Source organism: Mobula hypostoma, chromosome 3 (genome assembly GCF_963921235.1).
Source record: "Mobula hypostoma chromosome 3, sMobHyp1.1, whole genome shotgun sequence".
NCBI lineage: Eukaryota > Metazoa > Chordata > Chondrichthyes > Myliobatiformes > Myliobatidae > Mobula > Mobula hypostoma.
The window spans coordinates 12966198-12979323 of NC_086099.1; the positions used below are offsets into that span (position 1 = coordinate 12966198).

The 13126-nt window shown below is 40.4% G+C and overlaps 1 protein-coding gene across 4 annotated transcripts in view; it reads left to right on the forward strand.

Annotated features, from left to right (window-relative positions):
* LOC134343857 (WD repeat-containing protein 7) overlaps nt 1–13126 on the forward strand; it is a 627641-nt gene that overhangs the window by 402035 nt on the left and 212480 nt on the right. For all 4 annotated transcript variants that reach the window (XM_063042658.1, XM_063042659.1, XM_063042660.1 and 1 more), the window contains one exon: nt 11258–11444. In XM_063042658.1, the coding sequence (XP_062898728.1) occupies nt 11258–11444 (187 nt within the window). The remainder of the gene's footprint in view (nt 1–11257; nt 11445–13126) is intronic.

Below are 13126 nucleotides of genomic sequence, written 5' to 3' on the forward strand. Positions count from 1 at the left end.
CTGATCAACCCTGCCTGGGTTGCCTGGGCAAGAGTGATGACCCCAGGTTACATTACTGATGATATGTCTCAGCGCATCCTAGGCTGTATCTCAGCATCAACAGAGATTAAATATTGTTTTTTTGTGAAATAATTTAGGTCTCTGGGATTATTTTTTAATTTGTTTAGATTTGAATAGCTCAGGTGAGAGAAGTAAAGTGGGGTGGTGTGGGAATGTAGTGGTTACTGTTAAACTTTACTACACCAGTGATCATAATTGGAGTGCAATTCTCGCCATTCTACGTGAGGAGTTTGTATGTTCTCCCCAAGGCGACGTGGGTTTCCTCCGGGGGCTCTGGTTCCCTTCCACATTACAGAGACGTACAGATTAATGTTAGTAAGTTGTGAGTGTGCTAGGCTGGCAAGAGAAGAGTGGCGACACTGGCAGGCTAGCCCCAGATTATTTTCACACTGTTTTGGTCATTGATGCAAATAGCACATTTTGATATACATGTGACAAATAAAACTAAACTTTCAAATCGCCAACAAGACCCAAATACAGTTGGCTTTCAGTCATACTGTAAATCTACAATGATGCTGATGATGAGGCCACCATCCATCAGGGGCAACCATAGATGTTGCTTCTTGGTTGTCCAGACATGGAAGCCTGGGCAGTACGACAAGCTGTCGCCCATGTAGCAAGCTCCCCTTCTCATGCAGTTGATGACCCCAATGAAATGGCAGAAACTGTTGTACAGTTTGGCACCAGCAGTTGCAGGAGTTGCCAGTCTGCACCGATCTCAACATAGAACTCCCTTATGGACTCCAGCAGCAGACTTTTCCTCAGGGTTTACCCCCGAAGCCTTCCCCACGAGTGGGTATAGCCATAAGGCAGTGGAGGTTTGAGGTCAGAGTTTTCCTTCTAGATGAGCTGCTAACCATGACAGATGAGCCCCATCTGCCCGAAGCAGCTGGTTTTAAGGCACCTGTAACCTGCCTTCTCCCCTTCTCCTGTCAGTAGAAATGGTTCCACTGGGCTTAGTAGTTAAGCTTCATGCGAAGGTCAGGGGCTGGATTTGGTTGTCAGAGGCTATTTGACATGCACACCATTGGGAGCATTTAATAGATAGTGGGAGCTTGTCCCCATTACCACCCCCAGATATAACAACCTTAAGGAACTAAACCGACAATGATGCGACTAAAATTAATATAAATCACAGAGATTTGGGACTTCTTCAGCAAGCTCTGAATTTGGTGGTGGCAGCTTTTTCTATTAATACTTTGCTCAGTATTGAATAGATGATGCATAAGTAATTGCAATCAGATTGATTTATCCTGTCAATGTAAACATCTCCTGAATACTTCTGTCCTCTCTCCTTAACTCCATCCCCTCAAGTATTTGACCATTTCTATTCTGCAAGTAAGATTCTGTCTACCCTACTGACCTGCCTTACCATTGTGATCTCATAGATCAACCCTTCTCATTGATCCGACACACCACAACAAATTCCTGATACATGGAAATTTATATGGTGAATAAAGTTAATCCTTGATCCTTCTCCTTCTCTGATTGTTTCGGGCACCCACAAGTGCCAAGATTAGCCTATTATCAAAAGCCCTTTGCTGAATATCAGCCATCATGGTTCTTGTGCCTTGCAACAGCATTGCAGGCAGTCAGGACTGTCAAGCAGTGACCGGGTAATGTTATTGCAGGATAGAGTTGTGGGTTGGCAAACAGCAAAATAAAGGGATCATGACAGAAAGAAATCTTGGTTCATTTTCCTAAAGAATAAAAACCCTGTATCACACTGACCAGTAATTTCAATAGAATTCTCAGATTTTGTGGAATTTGGATTTGTTTTGATTACAGCCAAAGCAGCCAGGATACTCCCGTGTCCCTGCAATAAAAATGTCCAAATGTTTGTCCCTTGAGATATGTTATCTCTGCTTCTACTGATATTGGGTAAAGAAATTTCTGTAGCACAGAAACCTATGTTTACATCCTCCTATGACACATTCTTCAGAATGGCAGCGTACTGTGAGCGGCACTTTCCATGGTTTCAAGCAGTAGTTTAATTCTGTTACTTGGAACCATCACTAACTGTCCATGTGTGTGGCTGGGTTGAAAGGAGGAGAGAGGAACGGGCTTATTTTGCTCTTGTTGCTTTGTTGCTTGCTGTGTTCTGTGTTGTTCTGCTAAACATTGTGGGCATGTTATATTGGCACCAGAATGTGTGGCATCTCTTGCAGGCTGCCCCCTGCACGTCCTTAGGTGTATTGATTGTTAACGCAAATGACCCATTTCATTGTATGTTTCAATGTGCACGTGATTAATAAATCTGAATCTGAAACCAAATCTAACTGTACTTAACAGATGAACGTTTGAGTGGATTTTTACCATGAATGCAGCTCATTACAAAATATTTTCTGTAGCAGATAAGAATTAAAAAGAATTTTGCATAGCTCCAAGCTTTGTTCAGGGGAATTCGTGATATGTGGGAATCTTTTTAACCTCTTTCCTGACCAGGATTTGTAATGTGTAATCAAGGCAGGAACTTGGTCAAATTATTTAAGATTCAACTGCATTTAGGTATCAAGTTTCTTTTTCTTTGGTTGAACTTTGGTTGAATCCAGGATACTCCCCCGCATCTCATTGATAAAGCGGTAAAAATTTTATCCAGATTGGGTAAAGTTCATCACAGTCTTGCCACAAGGATGTTAATGAAATAGTTTTTGTTTTTTTTAAACTGTAGCAGATGTTTACATCCATTTATTTATTGAAATCAAATAAAATTCTGAAGTTGTGGAATGTGTCCAATTCCTCAGATTACTAATTGCAAAGCATTGTCTTAAAGAGTAGCTACCCAAACTCAGATATTGATTTTCTTTTTTACCTTATATAATGTTTTTGCTATTAATTGCTTTAGAAAATTCTGCTTTTTAATTGCCTTTATTATTTTTGTTCTTACCAGTTTTCTATAGAAACTCTAAAATAATTCTTTCCCTATTAAACTGATGAGAGTTTAATTCAACATATAGTTTTGGACCAGTCGGCATGCATTTGTAATGGAAGACCTTTCCCACTGCTCCTTATCAAACTGCAGGAACATATTCTTTATGATTGTTTTTATTATTATTGTTTATTGTTTATTGTTATTTATTGTAAGAGAACAATTTTGGAACAGCACAAGCATAAAACATAGAGCATTATAATACAATACAGTCTCTTCAACCCATAATGTCCAGTATTTTGCATTTTAGGATGTCTAAAGGACAATGCAGAAAATTATCCACGTATACACTCAGCGGCCACTTTATTTGATAAATCTGTACAGTGTCTCGTTAATGCAAATATCTAATCAGCCAATCATGTGGCAGCAACTCATTCACAAAAGCATGCAGAATGGTCAAGAGGTTGAATTGTTGTTCAGACGAAACATGAAAATGGAGAAGAAATGTGATCTAAGTGACGTTGACCATGGAATGATTGTTGGTGTCAGACAAAGTGATTTGTGTATCGTGGCCCGCAAGTGCTGCCATGCTTCTGGCACCAACATAGTATGCCCATAATTTACTAATCCTAACCCGTACATTTTTGGAACGTGGGAGTAAGCCAGTGCACCTGGAGGAAAACCATTCGGTCTTGGGGAGTATATATAAACTCCTGACAGACGGTGTTTGGAATTGAACCCAGATTACTGACACTGTTACGCTACTGTCCACCCACAAGGCTACCATACAGCTTATTACAGAAATATGCTGCTGTTCTGAGGACTGATTGATTGCAATCCAATTAATAACCACTTCTAGGATATTTCTGGGAATTATTTCTTATAGTTCAGCATTAATAGTCGGTGATCTATAAGGGAGCAACATATGTTAAAGCTACGTCTGACTAGCCAATAATACAGAATAATCACCACAGGGATAGTGGTAGAGGCAAATATATTAGGGATATTTACAGACTCTTAGATAGGCACATCGATGGAAGAAAAATGAGGGTGATATGAGATGAAAGAGTTAGATTAATTTTAGAGTAGGCCAAAGAGCATGTACTGTGCTGTATGTGTTATCTTTAGTGAGATAGTAGTGAGTCTGTTTAGTTCATTGCCACAGCTGACTGTGGAGACCAAGTCATTGGGTATACAAAGACCTTTGAGAAGGTGCCACACATGAGGCTGCTTACCAAGACCATTGCCTGAGTGGTAGGAGGCGGTGAGTGGGAATAAAAGGATCCTTATCTGGTTGGCTGCCAGTGACTAGTGATGTTCCGCAGGGGTTGGTATGGGACCACATCTTTTTATGCTGTGTCTCACTGATTTAGATGGTGGAATAGATGGCTTTGTTACCAAGTTTGCAGATGATACAAAGATTGGTAGAGGGGCAGGTGGTGTTGTGGTGTTGAGGAAACAGGTAGGCTGCAGAAGGACTTAGATTAGGAGAATGGGCAAGAAAGTGGCAAATGAAGTACAATGTTGGAAAATGCATGGACATGCACTTTGATAGTAGAAATAAATATGCAGACTATTTTCTAAATTGGGACAAAATCCAAAAATCAAGATGCATAGGGAGTTGGGAATCCTTGTGCAGAACACCCTGACGGTTAACTTGCAAGTAGAGGTGGTGGTGAGGCAGGCAAATACATTGTTAACATTCATTTCAAGAAGTCTTGAATACAAGAGCAGGGAAGTGATGCTGAGGCTTTATAAGGGTCCAGAGGCGGTTCACCAGGATGATTCTGGGAATGAAAAGGGTTATCATATGAGGAACGTTTGATGGCTCTGGGTCTATAGTCGCTGGAATTTAGAAGGATGAATTAGATATTATTGAAACCTTACGAATGTTGAAAGGCCTAGACAGAGTAGATGTGGAAAGGCTGTTTCCCATGGTGGGGGAGTCTAAGACAAGAGGACACAGCCTCAGGTTAGAGGACGTCCATTTAAAACAGAGATGTGGGGAAATTTCTTTAGCCAAAGGGTGGTGAACTGGTGGGATTTATTACCACAGGCAGCAGTGGAAGCCAGGTTTTTGGGTGTTTTTAAGGCAGAAATTGATAGGTTCTTGAATGGAAACGGCATCAAAGGTTACGGGGAGAAGGCTGCGGAATGGGGTTGAGAAGGGGGAAAAAAAAGAGTCAGCCATGATTGAATGACGGAGCAGACTTGATGGGCCAAATGACCTAATTCTGCTCCTATGTCTTCCGGTCTTATATTTAAAGTGGAGGTTGTTAAGTTCTTGATTCGTCAGGACATCAGAGGTTATGGACCAAATGGCCTAATTCTGTTCCGATATCTTAACTTGGCACTGCAAAGAATACACACAGTATTTCATTAGGCATTTTAATCCTATATTTCCTATTATATATTTTTATTTAGAAGATACATTTCTTGGCATTAAATTCAAAACTGTGATAAACGTTGCTTCCATAGCCTGTGGAATGTTTATATATTTTCTGATGAAACAAACCTAGATGTGTCCTACCAGTATTAAATCCATAGTTACTATTGTCAATCCATTCCTGTTGATGCATCACTGTTGTCTTCTTTTTCATTCTTATTTAATTAGGTTGCTTGACTATTTCAAGATGAATATCTGTGTTGCACAAATGTCCTTCCTATGCAAGGAAAGAAAATTATTTAATCTGGCTGCTTTCTTACAGAACTGCCATTTACTGATTTTGTATGAGCTTCAGAATCCAGTGACACACAAGAAGATGTTATAAAAAAGTTATGCAAAATATCATTGTGATATTAATTTTAAAGAAATGGAGCTATTAGCGCTTTCTTGCCTTCATTTTGCAAAATGATAGTTAGTCATGGTCCTTTCAATATTAATCATTATCCGGCCAGATAATTAACCAGCATCGAGTGATGTTGTAAGCTCAGACAATAATTCACCCTATTCTTACCTATTAGCAATAACCAAAGGTTTCCGATAAATAGCAGCATAAGTTGCCAATGTTCTCTTGAGACTGTTCCTCTTCTTACAGTTTGCTGAGCATGGCAGAAGGATTGGTTAATTCACATGGTCTGTAGCTCATGACCTAAGGAAGCTTTCTGTGTGGGTGACTGATAGTCAACCATACCATGTGTCTAAATTTATGAGACAGAAAACAGCATCTGGAGCCTTTTTGTTTGGAAATGCTTCAACTATTTCCAATGCATTAAGGAAAAAAATCTTACCACTCAATTTAATAACAGAATTTTTCATTCTGCAATTTGGACATAAATTCCCTCATTGTATTTTGCCAGTGATATTTTGCCTCTATTTTATTTTTAAATGTTTTTAAAACTAACTGATCAAATTTTGTTTTACTGTAGATGCCTAAAAGGTTTCTTAACCAACTTTCATACATTGTACACTCAAAGGCCTCTTTATTAGTTACCTCTTATACTTAATTAAGTGGCCACTGAGTGTACGTTCATGGTCTTCTGATGCTGTAGCCTATCCACTTCAAAGTTCAATGTGTTGTGCATACAGAGAAGTTCTTCTGCACATCACTGTAGTAACACGTGTTTATTTGAGTTACTGTTGCCTTCTTGTCAGCTTGAACCAGCCTGGTTATTCTCCTCAGTCCTCTCATTAAAAATGCATTTTCACCCACAGACTGCCACTTACTACATTTTTTTTTGTTTATCAAACCATTCTCTGTAAACTCTAGAGGCTGTTGTGTGTTGAAAATCCCAGGAGATTAGCAATTTTTGAGGTACTAAAACCACCCTGTCTGACATCAGCAATCATTCTACAGTCAAAGTTACATAGATCACCTTTCTTTCACGTGTTGAACAAGAACTGAACTCTTGACCATGCCTGCATGCTTTTATGCGTTGAATTGTTGCCATACGGTCAGCTGATTAGATATTTGCATCAACGACAAGTGTACAAGTCTAACTAATAGTGTGACCACTGAGTGTATTGTAGCTTTAAACTTGACACAATTTTTTTAAACAATTCCTCTACCCCTTGCTAGAATGACAACATAAAGAGAAAGATTAAGCTACATCTTCCCTATTTGCTTGATACAGTATTTTCATTTTAAATCCTGATTTGAGCACCAGCATTTTCGCGATCATCTTTATTTCCTTATTTTTAAATTTATACTTTTACCAAACAATCGGTTGCTATGCTGTATTGTTCTATGACTCTATTTCTAATCTTTGTAAAGATTTGCTTTTCGTTGTAGTGCTGAGGCTTGAAAATACGCTTTCTTTCAGTGAGGCAGTCCCAAGGTGTGAAGTGTCCCTTTTGCCTCTAATTAGCCTATATTGCTCTAAGCATTTCCTATCCATGTATCTATTTAAATGTTGTTTAAATATTGTAATTATATCTGCCTCTACAGCTTCCACAGGTTTACCCTTCCGTATACCAGCCTTGTTTTGTGAATATACTCCCAACAGGTGCCTTTTAAACCATTCCACATTTGTACATACTAGGAATTTGCTGAGCTGTGTTGGCAGAGCATCTAGTCTTATGGAACAGACTCAATAGGCCAAATGGCCTAATTATATAAAAATTAAGTTAGAAGTACAGATATGGAATAAAATGTACATAAATACCAGCATGTATTTATGATAGAAACAGCATTATAAAAGCCTTTCTCAGCTTAAAATTGCCTCTTTAAAAGAAAACACATTTTTAAACCTTGGTGTTATGTGTACCAAGTCTTCACAAAAATTAAAAATGTAGAATATTAATATTTAAAATTTGTATTTCTAATCCAAATGCTCTGCAAGGTATAGGAAAATATTGACTTCTCCTTTTATCCTAACTCATAAGTAATGAAGTTGACACTTGTAAATTTTTATGGCACTACCCATCTATCTTAAGTAATCATGCAAAAAATGAGGGATCAAAAGTTTAGGCTATTTCTGTGGAAATTAGAATTCTGGGAAATTAATCTACAGTCCCAAAAAGACAACCAAACTACACTCACTAAACAAGGCAACTTTTGTGTCCAGGTTTGTGGATAATACAAACACAGGTGGAGAGGCATATAGTGTTGAGCAAGCAGGGAGGCTGAAAAAGGACTTCCACAGATTTGGAGAAGTACATAAGATATAGAAGCAGAATCAGGCCATTTGGCCCATCAAGTTTGTTCTGCCATCTCATCTTCTCCCCGTATCCCTTCATGTCCTGACTAATCAAGACTCTACCAACCTCTACCTTAAATATACCCAATGACTTGGTTTCCACAGCCGCCTGTGGCAACAAATTCCACATATTCACCACACTCTGGGTAAAGAAATTCCTCCTTATCTCCATTCTAACTGGACGTCACTATATTCTTAGACAGAGGAAACACATAGGAAAATGGGAAAAGAAGTGGCAGATGGAATACAGTGTCAGAAAGTGTATGATCATACATTTTAGTAGAAGGAATAAAACATAGATTATTTTCTAAATGGGGAGACAATTCGAAATTCAAAAATCAAAGGTGCAAAGAGAGTTGGGAATCCTCATGCAGGATTCCCTAAAGGTTAATTTGCAAGTTGAGTCAGAGGTGAGGAAGGCACATGCAGTGTTAGCGTTCATTTCAAGAGGATTGTAATATAATAGCATGATTGTAATTCGGAGGCTTTTTAAGGCACTGTTGAGGCCTCACTTGGAGTATTGTGTGCAGTTTTTGGACCTTATCTAAGAAAGGATGTGCTGACATTGGAGAGGGTTCCGAGGAGGTTCACGAGAATGATTCCGGGAATGAAAAGTTTATCATATAAGAAGCAATTGATGACTCTGGGCCTTTGCTGACCGAAACTTAGAAGAATGAGGGGGGATCTTATTGAAATCTATTGAATGTTGAAAGACATAGGTAGAGTGGATGTGAAGTGGATGCTTCCTATGGTGTGGGAGTCTAGGACCAGAGGACACAGCCTCAGAGTAGAGAGATGTCCATTTTGAATGGAGATGAGGAGGAATTTCTTCAGCCAGGGTGTGGTGTATCTGTGGATTTCATTGCCACAGGTAACTGTGGAGTTGAAGTCATCGAGTGTATTTTAGGCGGAAGTTGATAGGTTCTTGATTAGTTTGGGTGTGAAAGTTTACGGGTAAAAGGCAAAAGGACGGAGTTCAGAGGGAAATGGATCCACTATGATGAAATGGTAGAGCAGATTTGATGGGCCAAATATCCTAATTCTGCTCCTATTTCTTAATAGTCTTATTGTCTTAAACAGGTAGTTGGAGGAAGGTATAGAGTGGATATCAGAGTTAAGTCCTTTACACAGAGAGTGATGAGTGTCTGGAATGCGCTGTCTGGGTGTTGATAGAGGCCGACACATTAGGGACATTTGAGAAACTCTTAGTTAGGCACATGAATGATAGAAAAATGGTGGGTTATGTGGGAGAGAAGGATTAGAATGATCTTCAAGTAGGCAAAAAGATCGTCACACAAAAGCCAGCTTGTACTGTACTTTTCTTACAAAATGGTCATTATGTTGCTAAACTGTGGTGATTAGGCCTTTGTTGGTTGTTCAAATGGTTGAAAGGAAGCAGCTGTTCTTGAACCTGGTGGTCTGTGATAAAGGATTTATAAACCATTCCTCAAAGGGACAGCGGCTACTCACCTGGATTGCTCTGACAGGATCAGCAGACCTTCAACTTCCAACATGGATTGGTTTATCATTCTCACATCTGCCAAAATCCAGTGACAAGCTTGTCTTGCATGCTGTTTATTTAGAGCAGAGTTTCCAACCTTTATTAACTGGGGGGTCTGTAGACCCCGGGTTGGAAACCTCTGATTGCCACATCATGTGGCAAATCATTACACAGCTAAAATAAAGTAAAACAGCACAGTTCAGAATAAGGAGAGAAAGTGTAGTGTGGAGCCTGTAGTGTTCTGTGTGCTATGTTCTAAGCAGCGTATGAGATAAAATCCCACTGTTTCACACATCAGGCCTGAAAGCTGTTCGCCAAAGTAATTAGAATTTTATGCATTTATATTTCTCAGCTAATTAAAATTGTCTGACCATGGGTACATTCCTTCTCCTCCAAGTAGGCACTTTACTTAAATACATAAATTCAACTTGCTGAGTTAATCACTAGAACTGATACATTTTACTGGTCCTAACACTCCATAACTCAATTCCCACCACTGTCCATAAGAAGTTTGTGCACTCTCCCTGTGACCTGTGCCATAATGTCACGCTAACTGCGACATGACGTGCCCCATGCAAACGATGTAAAAGAAAAACAAGGCTACAATGCAATGAGGAAGTATTGTGTTGTTTGTGGTAACAACCAATGTCCCAGTAATGTGCTGGGGACAGCCTGCAAGTGTCACCACACATTCTGGCTCCAACATAGCATACCCATGATGTTCAACACAGCACAGCAGCATCAGCAGCAACAACAGAACAAACCAACACAACAACAAAATAAACCCCTTTCCCCTCCCACCACCCACCTCCTCTCCTCGCACACACACAGGCCTCCAACCCCTGGACAGGTCGCCTCCAGGTCTCCAGTTCTTGGCCCCAGACTCTCTAACCTGCAGACAATCCATACTTTCTGAGACACTTATAAATCTACTTAGCTGACTCAGCCTAGTTAGCTTTGCCAATTACCTACATTAACAGCAAAATCACCTTGAAGTGGAATAATGTATTTACAGACCATCTTGATTATCAATTTATCAATTAAAATTTAATTTAGGCTGTAGAATGGTGAAACAAGAAATATGTAACTGAAGACATGAAATTATTAAAACTATAACGTTTTTTACTTTCATACACTGATTTTAAGACGTAACACCACAAGACATAGGGCAGAATTGGATCATTCGTCCCACCGAGTTTGCTCTGCCATTCCAACATTTTCTTTCAAGTATTGATTCAGCATCCTTTTGGTCATCGCTATTGAATCTGTCTCCACAACCATAAGACATAGGAACAGAATTCAGACACTCAACCCATTCAGTCCACTCCACTATTCAATCCTGACTGATTATCCCTCATAGACCCATTCTCCTGCCTTCTTCTCATAAGCTTTGACGTCTTTGCTAATCGGGCACCTATCAACCTCCACTTTAAATATACCCAGTGACTTGGCCTCCACAGCCTTCCGTGGTGATGAATTCCACAGGTGCACCAGCCTCTGGCTAAGAAAATGCTGCCTCATCTCTGCTGTAAAGGGACATCCTTCTATTCAGAAGCTGTGTCCTCTGGCCCTAGTCTCTGGTTAAAGACATCCTATGCATGTCCACTGTCTACGCCTTTCAATATTTGATAGATTTCAATGAGATCCCTCTCATTCTTCTAAATTCGATTTCCTGTTTTCCTTACCAGGCAAGGCTTTGACATTCCTGCTGCTGCAACCTTCCAGCAATAAACTTCCGGCACACAGCACAATCCGCAGGACCGCCATTGATTTGATTGGCCGTGGCTTTACCGTGTGGGAGCCCTATATGGACGTATCGGCTGTGCTGATGGGACTTCTGGAGCTCTGCGCTGAGGCTGAGAAACATCTCTCTAAGTAAGTAGAAAATTGAAAGAACAGAAGGCTGAAGCAATTTGGAAAAGATGTCTTGATTACAGTGGTTTGTTCTATACTTGTGTACAAATAACTTTCCTTCTGCAGTCAGCTGTGTGATCTTCCACGAATATTCAGGGACTCTCATTAGAAGCTATAAATGAGGAAGGAGAAAGCATTTGTTCAAGTTCAAGTTTAAGTTTAATTGTCAGTCAATTAAACACCTGTATACAGCTATATGAAGCTGCATTCTCCAGGGCAAAGGTCACATACAAAATTAGCCCAAGTTCCTGAGCTGCATGGCCTGGAGATTGATTGTGCATGGAATATTGTCCTGAAGCCACGTTTATGCAAGAACAAGCGGGCAGCAGTTCCTCAGCTCGCACTGGATCAGCCATAGACAAAAACAATCCAGCTTGTCTTCCAGGGAGCGACAGTGGAGAGTAGCATTCGTGTGTGAGCCAGACTGCAGTGGTCAGTTCCCAACCCAGGACGGATTCAAACGTGCCTGTCGCTCCCCTGTTCTCTCCTACGCTGCCTCCAGTGCTTCCTCTCTGTGTGGCTGTAATACAAGAACATATGAAATAGGAGCAGGAGTAGGCCATCTGGCCCATTGAGCCTGCTCCGTCTTTCAGTAAGATCCTGGCTGATCTGACCATGGAATCATCTCCATCTACCTGCCTTTTCCCCATAACCCTTAATTCCCCTACTATGCAAAAATCTATCCGACCTTGTCTTAAGGTTTACTGAGGTAGTCTCCACTGCTTCATTAGGCAGAGAATTCCACAGATTCACCACTGTCTGGGAAAAGCAGTTCCTCTTCATCCTAAATCTATTCCCCCGAAACTTGAGGCTATGTCCCCTAGTTCAAGTCTCACCAGTAGAAACAACTTTCCTGCCTCTGTCTTATTCCTTTCATAATTTTATATGTTTCTATAAGAGCTCCTTTCATTCTTCTGAATTCCAATGAGTACAGTCCCAGGCGACTCAATCTCTCCTCATAGTCTTAACCCCCTCATCTCTGGAATTAATCTGGGAACCTCCTGTGCACCGCCTCCAAAGCCAGTATATCCATCCTCAGGTATGGAGACCAGAACTGCACAACAGTACTCCAGGTGCAGCCTCACCAGTGCCCTGTACAGTTGCAGCATAACCTTCTTGCTTTTAAATTCAATCCTTCTTGCAATGAAGGCCAACATTCCATTTGCTTCTTGATAGCCTGCTGTAGCTGGAAACCAACTTTTTCTGATTCATACCCAAGCACTCCCAAGTCCCTCTGCACAGCTGCATGCTGCACTGTTTTACCATTTAAATAATAATCTGCTCTTTCAATTTTCCTTCCGAAGTGGATGACCTTGCATTGACCAACATTGTACTCCATCTACCAGACCCTTACCCGCTCACTTAATTTATCTACATCTCTCTGCAGACTCTCTGTATCTTCTGCACAATTTGCTTTTCCACTCAAGTTACCATCATCAGAAAACTTATATACACTACACTTGGCTCTCTCTTCCAGATCATTATTGTATATCATGAACAGTTGCGGGCCCTGCACCAACCCCTGAGGCACACCGCTCACCACTGATTGCCAGCCAGAGTAATACCCATATATCCCAACTCTCTGCTTTCTATCAGTTAACCAATCCTCTATCCATGCTCATACATCACCTCCAACTCTATGC